Source organism: Juglans regia, chromosome 3, assembly GCF_001411555.2.
Source record: "Juglans regia cultivar Chandler chromosome 3, Walnut 2.0, whole genome shotgun sequence".
Classification (NCBI taxonomy): domain Eukaryota; kingdom Viridiplantae; phylum Streptophyta; class Magnoliopsida; order Fagales; family Juglandaceae; genus Juglans; species Juglans regia.
The window spans coordinates 28,067,134-28,084,224 of NC_049903.1; the positions used below are offsets into that span (position 1 = coordinate 28,067,134).

At 38.1% G+C, this 17,091-nt stretch overlaps 1 protein-coding gene across 1 annotated transcript; it reads right to left on the reverse strand.

Moving 5' to 3' along the window:
• Positions 1-1,292: 1,292 nt before the first annotated feature.
• On the reverse strand, positions 1,293-2,015 carry LOC118348031. The gene is made up of 2 exons (XM_035688757.1): positions 1,758-2,015; positions 1,293-1,595 (listed from the first exon to the last, which is right to left on the reverse strand). Exons 1-2 carry the CDS (start codon positions 2,013-2,015, stop codon positions 1,293-1,295), a joined length of 561 nt encoding a protein of 186 aa, XP_035544650.1.
• Positions 2,016-17,091: the final 15,076 nt, after the last annotated feature.

Consider the following 17,091-nt stretch of genomic DNA (forward strand, 5'->3'; position numbering starts at 1 on the left):
TTGTACCTCTCCCCCTCCCTAATATGCACACCACTCAGAATTAGCTGTTGCTCTATCTAGCCTTTCTTTAGTGAAATTGTGATCTTGTCTATAGTTGGACCAGGTATACTTGCCTTGGACAAAACCCAAATCCCTCAGCTGGCAGTCCTGTAAAACACTTCTAAAATCCTCCATCTATTTTTCATCCCTTCTCGCCCCTCCATACTTTTCACTATGATGTAAGATTTCATTAAAATCTCTTATGCATAGCCACTTTTCAGGATTGAAAAGATGAAGATGTCTCAGAATACTCCAACCTTCATGTCTCTTGTCTGTTTCAGGATTGCCATAAAAACAAGTTAGTATCCACTTGGCTTTTGGTTTACCAACCCACATGTTTATGTGTCTTTGTGAATAGGTGCTTATGTTGAGTTGAACTTCTTCTACCCATAACAGAACCATACCTCCACTTCTACCAACACCTTCAACTGAAAATAAACAATTGAATCCCAATTTCAATTTTAAATCTTCTAAGTTCTTCTTATGCAATTTTGTTTCCATAAGAAACAAAATGCTAGGCTTATGGATCTTAACCAACAGGCTAAGATCTCTAACTGTCCGAGGGTTGCCAAGCCCTCAGCAGTTCCAACTCAGGAGCCGCATTTCTCTCGGCGGGGCTGGTTAACAGCCTCCGCTGATATATCATGAGCAAAAGGTAAAGCTTGTTTTTTGCCTATACCATCTTGCTGATTTTCCATTTCAATCATACCAGATTCTTCATCATTCTTTCTTTTCCTTGTAGCATAATAAGAAGGTTGCATCATTTCAGTAGTTTGTTGCCCCCTCGCCCTTCTCTTCCATCTGTGTACACATACCTCAGGAATTTGTTGTGATTCACTCAAACTGTTCTGATCCTGCAGGTTTTCATTCTGATCTGGCTGACTGGTGCTCATCACTGCTAATGGAGATAGTGTTACAGACTGATCCATCACATTCTTTTCATTGTTGAGAGGCGATAGTGTTATAGACTGATCCATCACATTCTTTTCATTGTTGAGAACGATAGCTTTTGATTTTGCCTCCCTATTAATCAGTGGTATGTCAATAATTTGAGGATTGCTTACAGTACACTCTTCTTGATCCACACCAGTTGATTTCTGCAGTATTATTTCCTGACTTGTAATAATCTCAACAGATTCTTTTTGTTTCAAATTGTCCACCTTGTTACCATTTCCTTGCTTTTGAAGAGTAGGAAACATTGGACCATATGTACTTCCATAACTTGAAACTGCAGCAAAGCTAGAAACTCGCAGTCATGAGCCATACTGTTGCATCATGTATTCTTTGTTTTCTGCCTGCTGGTTATACATCCCCACACATCCTTGCACTCCATGTTTAATAACCCCACATTTAAAACAAAATCTAGGAAGCCTTTCGTATTTGAATTGAATAAAGTTTTTCTGTCCAAGCAGTTCCACAATCTTTCCTCTTATTAAAGGCTTCAGTAAATCCATCTCAACTTTCACTCTAATCCACTTCCCCCAACAATTCCCATCTGAATCAGCCTCCACCTCAATAACTCTACCTATTGTAGATCCAATTCGACCTCCGATTTTCTAATTCAGGCATCCAAGAGGTAAATTATGCAATTGAACCCACGGAGTAGTAGAATTAAAGTTCATATCAGAAGGTGGAGTAACTCCATCAAACTTTTTTAAACAAATCATATTTGAATCGAACAACCAAGGCTGCCCTCCCCAAATTCTTTGTAAATCTACCTCAGTTTGGAATTCAAACACATAAAGGTTTTCTCCAACTTCAATAATCTTTGGTCCAGGACAAGATTTCCACACCTTTACCAACATATTCTTAAAAGCATCCTTATTAATTTTTTTATCAGCTATTACTTTTCCCACCAGACATAACTTCCCTCTCTCCATATTGGTCTCTATATCTTGGTCAGTAATAACTATCTCATACCTTTCCTCTTCAGTTAAGGAAAATTTGTTCCATAATTCTGAAAGTTCCTCATCCATTTGAAGCCAAAATTCAATCCTGTATTTTGTCACCGTTTGAAACTTGTGAAGACAGAAGTGTTACAAAACAGATGTAGAAAACTATACTTCAGAAGTAATAACTACAGTTGCCCCGAACTTGCCCTAGGCAAAAGACCCTTCCATCAAAGGTAAATGACAAAATTCCTCCTCACCAGAGAGTTCTCGAGTAGAGAGGAAATCATTCTAAAGACATCTATTAGTGGCTTCTCGCATCGAGTTTTGCTAGACATAAATTGTTGTGTTTAACTCATCACTTAAAGTAAAATCCATTATAACTTTAAAAAAATAAAAACACCAATCAGAAGCTCAGCAGTGTATTAAATGTATAAAAAATGAGGCTTATTGTTAGATACGTGTTTCGTACCACCGCTGATGGTCTCAATCAACCTATATCACAAGAAGTGTAGGGGCTCAGTGTTCTTGGGACACCTTTGATGCCTAAGATAATGTTTAGAACAAAAAATATAAAATATGTATGGTCATCCAAAGTTACCTTTCATCGCCTCTCATTTTCAATTATATAGGCGATTATTTAACTGATGGAGATCACATAACTACATGATCCTCTCTAATGATTTTGGGTATGCTGAATATCAAGCATTGAATAGGCAGTAGTTTAGGAAGGAATTACCACTTTGGATGGTTATCCTTTTTAGGAAGGTTTAAGATCTCATCAATGGTTATATCATTAATTCTCAATTAATAGAGTTTGTATTCCCTAGTGGTATCTTCACGTGGTTGTACGATATATCTCCTTATTTCTCATTTGCCAGGCTTGTGGTCTTGCATTCGTGGGCCTCTGTAAGGTGGATTAGGCCCAGTCCGAGTGGGGAGAATATTTGTCCCTCCAGTTATCCCGTAAATTCTTTTCGTATGGGTACAGTGGGAATTTTTTTTCTTTTTTTTTTTTTTTCCTTGTACCGTTCCAATTACTCAATCAGTTTTGTCTTTACTCCATCAACTCTCTTCAAAGACACACATTTCTGCACCTAGAATAATGTGTGCCGGTTCTGCGCTCATGTCTCTTCATGCAGCAAGGATCATGGGATTTGCTCGTGATGTCTCTTCTCCCTTGACACTTTTCACTTTCCTACTAAGAGTCGTTCAACCGTCGTTGCCTCCCATTTAAATTTCTTTCCCTGATTTTCATGAATTCTTTTAGTCGTTGCCTACTATTGTTACCTTCTCTTCGAAAGACCCTAATCTTCCTCCCTTACTTTCCTTATTATATCATCAATGACACCCAATAATACTTCCCATTTTTTGTCCTAGGGTTCATGTCCATTGCGTCCCAAGGGATCTCCCAAGAAAGCTAGGACTTCAAGCCAGAGCAGCCCCCCATATTTCGAGGTGTATCACTGGTCCGTGACAACTACCAAGGCAGACCTGGATATGGTGAGGAGTTCCTACAGTGTGCCCAATCCTATTATCTTGGAAGTGCCTAGAGCCCATCGAGGGACAACTCAAACAAATATGCTGAAAAGGTCGCATTGTATACCAGTATGTTCTTGAATGGGTTGCGGCTTCCTTTTTGCCACCCCAGTTGGGATATTCTGGATTATTTGGCCTTGGCTCCTTCGCAACTCTATCCCAATGCTAGGAGGATCCTGGTGTCATGTTGAGTAGTATGGTGCTTCTTTTTGGAAGCTGGTGGTGAGAATTACCTTAACTTGATTGCCAGGGAGTTTGTCTGTACTCACGGGGTACGGTGCCAAGATGATACTCTGTGTAGTTTCCATTCTCGGACTAACAATAGGATAGCCCACTTGGAACCCCGGTTCTCTCGTGTCAATGACTGGTTTAAGAAATTCTTTTTCGTGTTTGGTCACGGTTGGGAATTATCCTTCTGGCAAGGATGCTCGCCAAGAGTTCCATGTTCGTGTCATGTGGGGAGTTGGTCGTGATGATAAGGAGTTTTCCATGGTTCTTTTTGACCGGGAGCAAGCTCGCCTAAAGAAGGTTTATTCCTGGGTCAAACAACACCAAAAAGAAGTTTGGACTAACACCCGTTTGACTAAGGTGAACATTGATTGGTTCTTGGTGATACCAAATTGGTCGCATGTCAGCAGCCGCACTTCTTAAGGGAACCATTCGTTTCTTGGTGGTGACTCCCCTTCCATTCCAATGGATATGGAGGAGTATGAGAGTTTTCCAACTCCTTCATCCATATATACACAACACCCTACACATTCCATTCCACATTTACCCTAGAAATCCAAAAAAACACATAGTAACCAATTGGTGGTTTGGAAACACTTTACTAAAGTGCAACGTATTGACCATGATAACCTAAAAGCTCAGTGCAACTATTGCGCTAAGCTATATAGTTGTCACTATAAGAATGACACTTCATCTATGATACATTACCTCCAGAATGCATGTGAAACTTCCCCACCCGAGTTAAAGGAGTTAGAAAAAGTCAATCATCTAGTGTTAAGAGAGATGCAAATAGAAGAGTGTGCAACTCATAAGGTCTAGTGAAATATGATGCAGAAAACTTTAGGGTGTCCACTACTAAGTTTTTAGTAGGTGTGAATTGTCTTTTAGGCTAGTGGAGCACGAACGGTTTGTTGAGTTCATGACTGATTAAGAGTCTTGATTTATTTTGTCATCTCTAATCACTTTAAAAATGAATTGTATTAAGTTATATAACGAAGAGAATATACATTTAAAGAAGTTGTTGGATGGTCAAAGAATCTGTATAACCACCGATACCTAGACATCGATGCAAAATATGAACTACATGTGCATTACTGCGCATTTTATTGATTGCAACTGGAGATTGCATAAAAAAATAATAAGATTTTTCCAAATTCCTAATCATAGGGGCGAAACTATTGGGAATGTGTTAGACTTGGGGTTACATGATTGGAAGATTAATAAGATTTTGACCATTACAGTTGATAACACCTCCTCTAATGATATTGTTGTTGATTACATAAGGATGAGGATAAATAATAGTAATTGTACCGTATTGGGCGGTGAATTTCTTCACATGCGGTGTGCTACCCATATATTGAATTTGATTATTATGGATGGTTTGAGATATGTTTATAAGTTTGTAACAAGGATTAGAGATGCCATCAGATATGTGAAGTATTCACCTTTAAGGTTTGCCAAATTCAAGGCTTGTGCGGTAAAGGAAAATATTAGTGGGATGATGATTTGCTTAGATGTTTCTACTAGATGGAACTCCACATGTTTGATGTTAAGTACCGCTAAAAAACATAAACATGCCTTTGAACACAATTATATGTATGTGGATAATGAATTCGTGAACCCCACTAGTGATGATTGGAAAAAATCACAGATTTTTGTAGAGTTGTTGAAAATATTTTATGATGTTACATTGAACATTTCTGATTCTTTGTACGTGATGGTTAATGTATATTTCTAGGAACTCTACACAATTGAAAATACAGTAAATGATATGTGCAAGAGTCATATATTATCACTAGGACCATGAGCATAAATATGAAAAGTAAGTATGACAAGTATTGAGGTAGCACATATAGGTTCAACTTGATGATATATGTTACTTTTTTGCTTGATCCACGATACAAAATGGTGTCAATAAGGTTTTGGTTGAAACAATGCGAAGGGGATGAGTTGGCGAATAGGATAGAGGTCAAGGTTAAACTCTTGTAAGCCGCTTGATTGAGCAGTATAAAAATTTTCGTGTGGCTAGTGGGGGGAGTCCTAATGTGGCTCAAGGGAGGTCAAGCACTACTTCTACTTCTACTACTACATCAACTAAATTTGATATCAAGTTAGAGAAATACCTTTAGGAGCAATGATTTATGAAGTTTAGATCAGAACTAGATAGGTATTTGTCGGAGGGGTGTGCACAAAAATACCCAATTTTGATATTTTGGATTGGTGGAGAGTTAATGCCACCAATTATCATGTCTTTGGTGAGGTAGCACGTGATGTGCTATCCACCTACATTTCCATTGTTGCCTCGAAGTCTGCTCAGTACTGGAGGATGTATATTGGATCCTTTTAGGAGTTCAGTGTCTCTAGAGATTGTCGAAGCCCTCATTTGCACCCAAACTAGATCATCACGTTGAAGCCCTCATTTGCACCCAAAACATATTTTGGAATGTACCCAAAGTTGGAAGAATACGTACAGTTGATGGACCTTAAAGGTAAGTTTGAAAATTGAAATATTTTTTTAATATATATCTAACTCAGTTTATTATCTATCTAACTCAATTTTTAATATTTTTTTTAAATGATCATCTAGCTACATCTTCAACAGAGGCTGCTGTAAGTCTTTCTTCCCATTCGTGCTGAAAAAAATCTAGAGTAAGTGATTTCTTCTTGCATAATTAGCCAGCTCTGTTATTTGTATGATTAACATATATGTGTGTGCATTAAAAGATATATGTGGGCTTTTGTCTATTTTAAAGTTTGTTTCTACGTTTAGGTTATACAAATCTTGTATATACCTCGCTCATCCTTGTTTAAGAAGCCATGAACAATATGAAATATGGAATTGGGTATGTTTCTTTTGGGTAACTAATCCGTTTTGACAGACTTACAAAAAAACGCTGCATTATAAAAATATGAATTGTGAAGAATACTTGATAGTATTTCTACTTTGCATTGCTGCTTGTTGATAATTCTTTTTATTGTGTATGTCTGAAGTTAACTACGAAATAATGGCAAGCATAACAAACTTGAATGATAATATGTGCAATTGATGAATAAGTTAGCATTCTTTTATGGGTTGATGAAAAACTTAGTAACATGTATTGTGTAGCTAATGATTTTTTCTTGTTTTTTCTCTTTGCTTTTAGGTACATTATTCTGATTTGGATGACGACGGGTTCTAGAGCAGGATTTTCTTAATTTAGTGTAATGATGCCAAGGTGCAGAATTGTTCTCTTGCATGTGTCTCTGGAACTTTTAGATGAACCTAATTAGGAGGAACTGCATACCAATGACTTTGGCATTTGACTAGTTAATTAAATTATCATTCTTTTTAGGAGATTGGGGAAAAAATGGCAAAAGGAGAATTTGTAAAGAATAATGCACCAGAGTTTTGTGAGGTCACCATTATTCATAAATGGAAGAAGGTAGTGGAAAGCCAAGAGATTTGAAGAGATTGAATGTAGAAACTAATGAGCTTATTTTGTTGGTTTTAAAAGTAAGACATTTCTTAGAAAAAATTTTGTTTTTTCAGGTTCCCAAGTTTCTCATGACGTGCTGATGCAATTAGTAAACACTTCAAGGGCACAAAAGCAACTGAATAGATGGCAGTTTCAAACTTTCAATTGAAGCATTTTGTAACTTTCATATATTATAATTTTGTATTTTGTAATGTAATGTAATTTAATATGTAGTGAATTGCATTATTGCATGCATTTTACATGATAAATATTGAATTTTTTTTAAGATGCAATTAGTTAAAAAGGCAATAATTGTTTTTCACCATTTTTTATTCAAACAATTGAACAATAGGCTTTTAGATTTAAAAAAAATAAAATAAAAATAAATAAATAAATAAACCGTGTTGAAGACTGAAACCTAGATTTTCTGGTTGTAAGGTTCCAGCTCGGGTCATAACCTGGGTTTCAAGCTAGGTATACCCGGGTACCCGGTCCATAACCTAGATAAACACTCTTGTTTCTCGTGGCCAGAAAAGGCCTTCCGGTACTCTGTCGGAGGGAAAAAGAAAGAAATCTCGCATAGAGGACGAGACTATTTGTGAATCGAAGAGGGTTCATGATTGCTCAGGGGTCGAACCCGTCTGGCGGTTTCAATCATCGTCCGGTGTTCACGGGTCGACTCAGTGTGAATCGCCCAATTTGGATAGCCTTGATGATATTCTGGAATGAGTGGAAGTTGATTTAGAGACGGTGTTGGACTTTGAGTTGTCTTCGCCATCTTTTGCTCTTAATCCTACCTTGTCAGGCGGTCAAAAATACGTCTAGGCTCTTAATCAGGATGATGCAGAGGTAGAGATTATACAGCTTTCCTCGAGCCTATCTCGAGTGATCTCCATAGTTCTGTCCCTGGCATGCCTTTTGAGAACTTCGGGAAGATGCCCATGGTGTCGGGTAACCCTGCCCAGGCAAGTGAAGTGGCTACCAAGGCACCTTCCTAGCTGGCCGAGGATATTTCTCGGGGTGACGCTGATGGCAGAGCCCATACTCCACATTCCATTCTGTCCATTGTTTTCAATGGTGAGACTCCAGTCCTTCCTGTTGACCCATGGGGTTTGGTTCACGGAGATCCCCTGCATCTAAGCAGGGATAAGATTATGATACCTTCATCGCCCTTCAAGGCAAGAGGTTTCTTTGCCAGTAATCTTGGAGGACACAACCTCCTGAGTTCTTCTATTGGGCAGAGACAAGCCATCAAACGAGCAAGGAGTTGAGATTCCTGAGGGCTTAACCCCTCCACTTCAGCCTCTTTCTTCCTCTTCGCCACACCCATTTGGGCAGCTAGGAGGCTTGAGGTCAGTTTTACAGGGTGAGGGGCACACTTCCTCTGTGTTGCCCAGACCTTCTAAGCCACGTCCTTCTGGGTCTGCTCCGCATGCCAACGATGCTAGGGCGAAGTCCATCTGCGAAATTGCCAGCTAGCTTAAGAGCTTTCTTTCTTCGATAAACTTCTTTAACGTTTTCTTTCAGCCTCTTATCCTTTATTGTAACACTCGGGTCCAACATCAAGCCGCATTCTATTTTTTTGGGTTTATACATATGAAAAGCCCACTTGAGATTAACGAGTAATTTTGGAATAGACTATGGGCCTAATTTTTATTTTGGCAGATATTGAATTTTTATTAGGCTTGCTAACTAAGTTAAAAAAATTATTGAACATTTTTGGATTAGGTGGAATCTTTTTATGGGCCGAGAAATTTATGCGACTAATTGTATTATTTTTAAAGGTCGAGACCCATAACTCACGGAAAAAGCCCAAACCTTGTACACCCAAAACCCAATCCCGTGAGAACCAATGATCAGACTCCACACACGTCTCCACCTCGTTTCCGCGCCATGCAAGTCTCCTTCCCTAGGGTTTTCCAATTATCTATATATATACACACACACACACTTAAATACGCAAACCCACTCACGAAAAACCCTCGCACGTAAATCATCTTCAACCTATGACTAGGGTTGTTGCATTTTAGACCTCTTCTCTTTTACACTCAAGAGCTTCGCCTCCTAGCGGTAGTTTTCTCCCCGTACCTGTAGCTTCCTCCCTAAAGCCATGCCTCTCCCCTCCGCCAGCCACCTATCCAGCAATCCACCGCACACCCCTCACCCAGGCTGTTTCTCTATCACTAGTAGAAGCCATCTTAGCCGTAGTTGCATCGTGATGTCCAAACCAAAGCCATGATAGAGCACAACCGCGTATGACAACCACCCAACGTTGCCAAGTTCTCTCCTGCAGATAGAAGCCACCAAGCCCACTGCTTCAAACCTCTAACCCACGCCACTGTAGTCCACCTTGAACCATGTGTAGGATTCTAGGAACCACCACGCAAGCCTCCATCATCCTCTGTTTCAACACCCAAAATAGAGCAAGAAAACCCTTCCCCATGTCCCTCAATTTTCAACCTTGTTACACAACGAAAGCCATCGCATGTCGCCCCAGACCCGTCGTACGCCTCCTTGCTGTCTCACGGTGAGCTCTCTCTCTCTCTCTCTCTCTCTCTCTCTCTCTCTCTCTCTCTCTCTCTCTCTCTCTCTCTCTCTCGTCACTCTCTCTCTCTCTCTCTCAGTCGTTCAACCACCCAGCTGGCTGACGTCTTCACCTCATCACTGAGATCTGCCATCATGATCTGCTCTCTTGTTGAGTCCAAGGCCTCTGTCGCATGGCTTCACACTTTGGTGAGATTTTGGTTTCTCTTCACAAAGAAATGGTGCCTTTTTACCCTTCCATAAAATAGCCTTAGTTGTAGTGTTATTTATAAAGAAATGCCAGCAAGCCCTATTGTCACGTGATTATACGTAAGGCAACTGAAGAACCCTTTTCAAATATTTTTTTATGTCACTGCCCTTATAGTCAAACCTCGACAGAATACTTGTTGAATTGGGATGGACTTGACTTTAAAATTCGGACATATATTTCAATTTGGGCTTATTTTTAAATAGACTTGTGATTGAGCTGAAATTGTGTTAGGTGAATATTAAGTGGATATCGATAATTTTGGAAAGTGATGGTATTTTAGAGTTATGAGCATTTTTAGATTTTTAAGAAAATAGGTTATTTTAGTATTTTAGCCTTAAATATCAAAATTTATGGTTTATTAAAGATTTAAGTAAGTGATATGTCTATTTTATAGGTAACAATTGATTTTTGTTTGAAATTGTTGTGAGAAAATTTAAAGAAGTTAAAAAGTCCAGATAAGCGGAGTTCTTATGCTAGATTTCACATAAAATAAAGGAAATGGACTAAAGTTGATTTGTGAAAATATGCATGTTATGTTTTGAAAAGAAATGTGAAATGTAAAAACAACCTCAGTTATGTATTCTGCATTATTCATGAAATCTGTATAAAAGAGAAAGTATTTTCTGTCATGACTGGTGTAGACATGAGCTATTTTTGATATTCTGTTTCTATTTCTGGTGCACCCACTTTGGAAGTAAAGTGATTTTCTGCGTGGTCTTTCCTGTATGCACACTCAGAGCTCCAAGAATAATAAGGGGAAGATTTCACATTCTATTTATGCTCGGTTAGCCGTCAGGGTTTGCACAACCCTACCACGGAGGTTAAATATGGAATTATGTTCTGATGAGATGTTTCAGTTATGTTATGCCAAAGGAATTTTGAATAAGAATATTTCTGAACTTTCGCTTTGATATTTTTGATAACATGTTCTAATTCTGCCTTCTGAAAATAAAAATATTTTGTTCTGCATTCTGAACTCTGTAAATGTTTATGTTTACATACTAGTATATATTATTTGCTTTTTGAGTTGTTGATAACTCACCCATTATCTCCACAATATTTTTTAGATAATTTTGATAGTTCAGCTGGAAATCAAGAGCAGTAAGTATTAACAAGATTTGATAATCGTAAAGGAATAAGTGTCAAGGGTACAAATAATTATTGGAGAGTCCTTATTAGTAGATTTATTAATTTATGTTATTTTGGATATCATGAGACATGGGTATTTATGAGTCTTTAAGGAGATTTTAAGTTGTTATGTTGATGCATTTATTTGGTGTACCTGTAGAGGAACATATATATTTATGTTAAACGGATAAATTTATATTTTATGGAGTCTTTGGAATATATATAATTGTGTCATGGGAGATGATTTTAAGCTACATGAGCTAATTCTCCAGGCCTCCAGGACAGGGGCGTTACATTTATTATTCATTTATTCATTTAGGGGGTTGATTCGTTGGGCTGCTTGAATTGTTGATGGTCGGGCTGAACTAGAGTATGAGGTTCGCACACTGTGGTCCTTTGCACTCCAAGCTCACTAGGAGGTTGTCAAGGTGAGAGTCAAGAGGGATAATGCAGAAGCTACCTTTGCCCATGTGGATGCTTACTCCCACTCCCTAGAGGATATTAATTATGCTCTTCACGAGGACGTATCTTATCTTCATAGTGATTTAGAGAAATCGAGGGAGGAGGTGGCTCATTGTCACTTTGAAGCTAAGATCTTGGAGGAGGAATGAGACAATGGGTGAGATCGACTAGCCTGCCTAGAAAAAGAGCTTTAGGAGACTAAGGAGTGTTGCTGTGAGTACGCAGCTACGACAGACCGAGCAGAGGAGTCCCACCAAAGCCTAAGCCTGGATTTTGACAACCTCAAGGGCAAGATGGAGAGGCTTGATGCTCGGCATGACATGGCCAAGAGAGAGTGGAAGAAGCTAGAAGACAAGTATGTTAAACTCAGTGATTCCCTGTTACACACGAGGAGGAAGGTTTCCTCCGTGACCAACATACAGCTACTCTGGAATCTAAGTTAGCTTCTTCTAGAGAAAAACTTGTCCGACTTTCTCCCCAACTAACAACGGCCAAGGAAGTTCATAACATGGCTTGGGGTTATGGGTACAAGGTGGGTCTGGAGAAGCTGAGGGATTATTTGGTGGAGAACGGGAACCCCCAAAATGATTTGAACACTCTAGTGTTGAAGATTCTCAAGCCTGACCACTAGTCCCATCAATTTCTTGACTCTTTGGGTAGAAATCTAATGCCTGATGCCTTTTCTCTTCCTGCTCCAAACTGTTGATTGTTAATTTTTCTATTGTGATCGTGTTGATATTTTTCCCTTAGAAGGTTTTTGTTGATTTGGACTATGTTAATTTGGATCTTGCATTTGCTTGGATGTTAATGATTATAGATTATAGTTTGCTCCGTTTTCCCTCCTTAGTGTGCATGCCTTGCATTGTTTATTTATTTGGGTTCCATTGAATGTGACTACCCCGAACTTGCTTGGCACTCGTGGGTTTGCCCAGTTCTAGAGTCTACAGTTTCGTCACACATCTTGACCATCGTGTGAGTGTTGGAACACTTGGCTTTACGCTGGGTGGGAGATAGGCCTAACCATGCTGGTTGGAGATAGGAACATCTATGTATTCTTAATCTTATGGAAAAGCTCTCTTCGTACCCCCCCCCCCCCAAAAAAAAAAAAATTCTTTCTCTGAAGATCGTTCTTCTCCCCACTGGAGAGTATCGTCGAGGAAAAAGGAGGAGCTCTGACTCCTCCCTTCCTCCCTAGAAACTTTATTTTCTAGCCAATCCTCTCATTTTAATATTTTCTTTTTGCATCTTAGAATTGTTTGTTTGTTTTCATAGGATGACTTTTAATGCACCAATTTGCCGACCTCTTACCACCAAAACCCACCACATACCAACTATGCAACTTCTTCCTAACATCCTCTTTTCAACCATACCAACTAAACCTTCATATGATGTGAGATCATTCATATGCCACCACCCATGCACCCCCAAAGACTCCTCATGTGCTTTTCTAGTCATTTTCCCTCTCTGTCACCTCCTCATCCACATCCTCACCATTTGTTGCCCACAGACTCATGTGTCCACCATGTGCCATTGGCCCACTAGCTTACCTCCCTCAAAATAATCATCCACAACCACTTATTCCTCCAAACAACCCCCACCTTCACTTAGGTATTAGGTTTTGAAAATTTTCTATTGTTTTATAATTTATTATTTACTTATTTGTTTGTATATTTTCTCAAGCCTATGCATGCAGGCCGGATTTTATCTTACTCGAATTGGAAATCCAAGTATTCGAGCATCCAATTCAAATAATTGGCTCACCTTATGGAGAACTAATATCCGAACCAGGTATTCATCCTACATTGGGTATGTCCCTAATGCGTTCTTATGACTCTACGCAAAAACATATATATGCTCGATGCATAATTGCACCAACTGTTCTTTGAGATCTAGTGTCATGCTCGTTCCTACACTTGTAATAGCTTCCAGTCGCCCAAGGACAAGGCTACCAACTCCAAAGGCTCGGCCGCTTCACCCTTTCTCAATTTGCTCTCCCCTAAGTTTTGATTGATCACTCAATGAGCTCGGGTGGTGGTGAAATAGGGCTTCCTTTTGCCCCTCCAAGGTGGATGGTGCAAACCTTTCCTCCTCTGTTCTTCAACTCGTAGATGTAGCATTTTGACACCTGTATTTGTTCGCCTCGAACCTCCCATACTCTTGCTTCAATAAAAAATTTCATCTTCAAATGGTAAGTCGACATGACCGACTTCATATTGTTCAATGTTGGGAGCCCAATAATAGTGTTGTATGAAGAGCTGCTTCTCAACACCAGGAAGTCCATTATGACAGTTATGGGGGTAGCAAGTTATGTTCGTGAATTATTTTCATGTCGTGTCAAGTCATAAGTATTAGACTATATGGGCTAACCTGAAGACGACACATTTAATCAAACGAGTTAGACCCTAAAATATTAAAACAACTCATATAATAACTGGTAACATGATATGACCTGTTCAACCCGTTTAATAATTAACTTTTATTAAGTTAACCTGTACATGGCCTGTTTAACCTATTTCACATAAATGGATTGAGCTTATCAGTATATTTTCTTAAACTGAATCAATATAATTTTATATATAATACAAAGATAACTATGTAAATCATCCACAATTACAACTAGATTTGTGATAAAGTTTTTGTTATCAATATCCAAACCAATAATATATGAGAAAATTAATATTTTCTAAACTAAAATTGCATATTAACAAAAAAAAAAAGGTTTAATAGTTTAAGATATTAAGTATTCATATACTAATATTAATATTACACCCCAATAGCAAAAAAAAGAAAAAAAAAAAGAAAAAAGACATAAAACTAGATACTTACAAAACTTGTAAATAGAATTTATTCGTATTATACGAACTGATTGCAAGTTTCGTAAGTTAACTTGCAATTGATTTGTTTATTAATTGTATTTTATCGGGTCAAATTAAACCCGCTTATTTTGTGCAGTATTCGTGTCGGATTCACGGGTCGTATCATATATTATCACCCTCTAAATTGTTGTGTAAGCCCTAGTGTCTATTCCTCATAGAGACCATCAAAGTAATAGTGCCAATAGGCTACACGATCTCCCTTGAGAACCCCTTCAATAGTGTAGGTATTGGTCGTATCCTATCTTCCTCAATTCACATTCTCTTAAAAGCATCACAGTATAGGATGTTTGCTAAACTCTCATTGTTGATCAGAATCTTGCGGGTTGTATAGTTGGCAACAAGCCAAGTGACCACCAAGGCGTGATCACAGGGGTATAACATGCATTCCTAATCGACTATCTTGAAGGTAACGCTATCTTCTCGTCTTGGCCATCTATTGTCGGCCGCTTCTTGTTTAACCGAACCATGTACTCCTTTAAGTTCTTATCTTCTCGTTGCTTTACAATGAGGAGGTAGGTGACTGACCACCTCCTCTTCCTACTAGCTATGAATTGTGTGAGGAATTGTTGAAGAAGCTCCTCAAAACTAGAGATTAACCTAGTTTGCCAACTCCTAAACCATCTTTTAGTTGTGCCTTTGAGGGTCAGAGGGAAGACGAGGCATGCTACTTCCCCTAAGGACCCTTATAGAGTCATATGGGTCTTGAAAGTTTGCATAACCTTAAACTTCGGGGGGGTGGGGGTGGGAGACCATCACTATCTTCTTGTTGTACTACAAATTTGTGTTGTTAAGCAGATTGTCAACAAACGAGGGTGATCTCACTCATTTCGTCATTTCTTTGTATTTCTCCATCAGGTCCTTCAGGTTGTCTTGTGTACCCTTATCTTTTCGTCTTGGCCTTTCTAAGTTGGCCCTTCTTTGCACTTAGACTCCTCGTCACACTGCCTGTCATGACCTTGATCTCCACATCCCTCAAAACCCGTATTCCTCCTTCCCAAGCCCTATTTTAACAACTCGTTCTCCCTTTTAAGAGTTTCCATGGCTAATGTCATTCTCTGCCGCTTCTCCTCCATCTCAACGAATCTCATTTATGCTCCATTAGCCATTAATTGGTCTATTGTGACTGCCTCTGGATCGCAAAGTGTATGGGAGTTTAAGGTTGCATGCATCTGAGTCTAGCCTCAACAACAAATCAATTTGGGCAGTATAAATTTTGGATCCCATATACAATGCCAACTGTTAAAACAATTCTCAGCAGTTCCTACAACACTTCCAATAGCCACCTGTGAAATAGAGAAACAACCTCAAATGATCCTAGTCGGTGATGTTTTCGATGGTTAAGCTAGTGAGAGAAGTTAGACTCTCTAGACCAATCTAATAATCTTGCAATGACTTTTGCATAGAAGATTCTAATCCATTCAAACATATTGTAATTTGATATTTATTTGGAAATGTGTTTACCACCAACATTACAAAAAAGTCATCACGGCAATTGACGTCAAGCAGGAGCAAGTGGATCGACTTCCACTCAGATAGTACATTTAAGATCAAATTGCATTTGAACTAAACGATTATGCTCCTTCAAAAAATGGCCTAACTTCCAATACATTATGACCTTGACCATTGACCTCCTGTATAAAGTAGAATGCAATTATACAAAATTCAAATAAGTTGTTAAACATAAATACTGTATAAATTTTGATTGTTAAATAAATTATTCAAGATATTTATAATTAATACTTTTTTTTTATATATATAAGTCAGACATTGTCATATTGACTAATTGTAAAATATAAAGGGGTAAATGACTAATAAGTTGCAATAACTCCATCTGCGAGTAATGTTATGCATAATTTATTTTCTCATCATTATCTCATAATCTCATTATGTGTCATTAGATGATTGTAGACTATTTATTATATTTTACTTATAAATCTATCATTTAATGTCATATAATGGGATAATGAGAAAATGATGATGAATAAATATTTTCTTAGAATTACTCCTCCATCACGAACTTCATCTATCTTACTTAAGCGGAAATACGTGTCATCTCTAGAATTGCCACGTGTTGAAGATTTATAATAATTTTAAATTAAAAAATATGGTAATGCTACTCAATCCCATGAGTTTTCCCCCCTCAAACTCACCATTAGTGCAAATTTTTTTTTCTTTTTTTTTAAACATTTTTTAAACATCTTTAAACATTTTTAAAAAATAATAAAAAATGCATTACTTCACCAATAGTCACTTACTAAATCGTTAAGAAAAATAAAAAATAAAATAAAATACCCAAAGAGTAACTTTGAGGAGGCAAATTCATGGATCAAATATTATTTTCCTGAAAAAAAAAAAAAAAAAGGGTTAGGAGGAGGGAAGGGACCACCCCACCTGCCACCTATTTATTTTTTCTTTTATTAATCATGGCGTACCAAAGTGTCATGTGCCTCATCCCCTGGTGGGCCATTAAGCAATAAAAACCTGTGATAATTAAGAGATGAAAAAACATAGTTTCCTTTGGGCCGTATATGTTCTTCATGTTGCAAATGACACTTCACTTAAGATGTAGACAGTGTTCAGGGAACTTCATTATGCTTTGCCATTCCAACTACCAAGTTGAGCCTAAACCCTTATTTAGATCCAACCACTTTTGCTTGCATAAATTAATTGGAAAAGCTTCA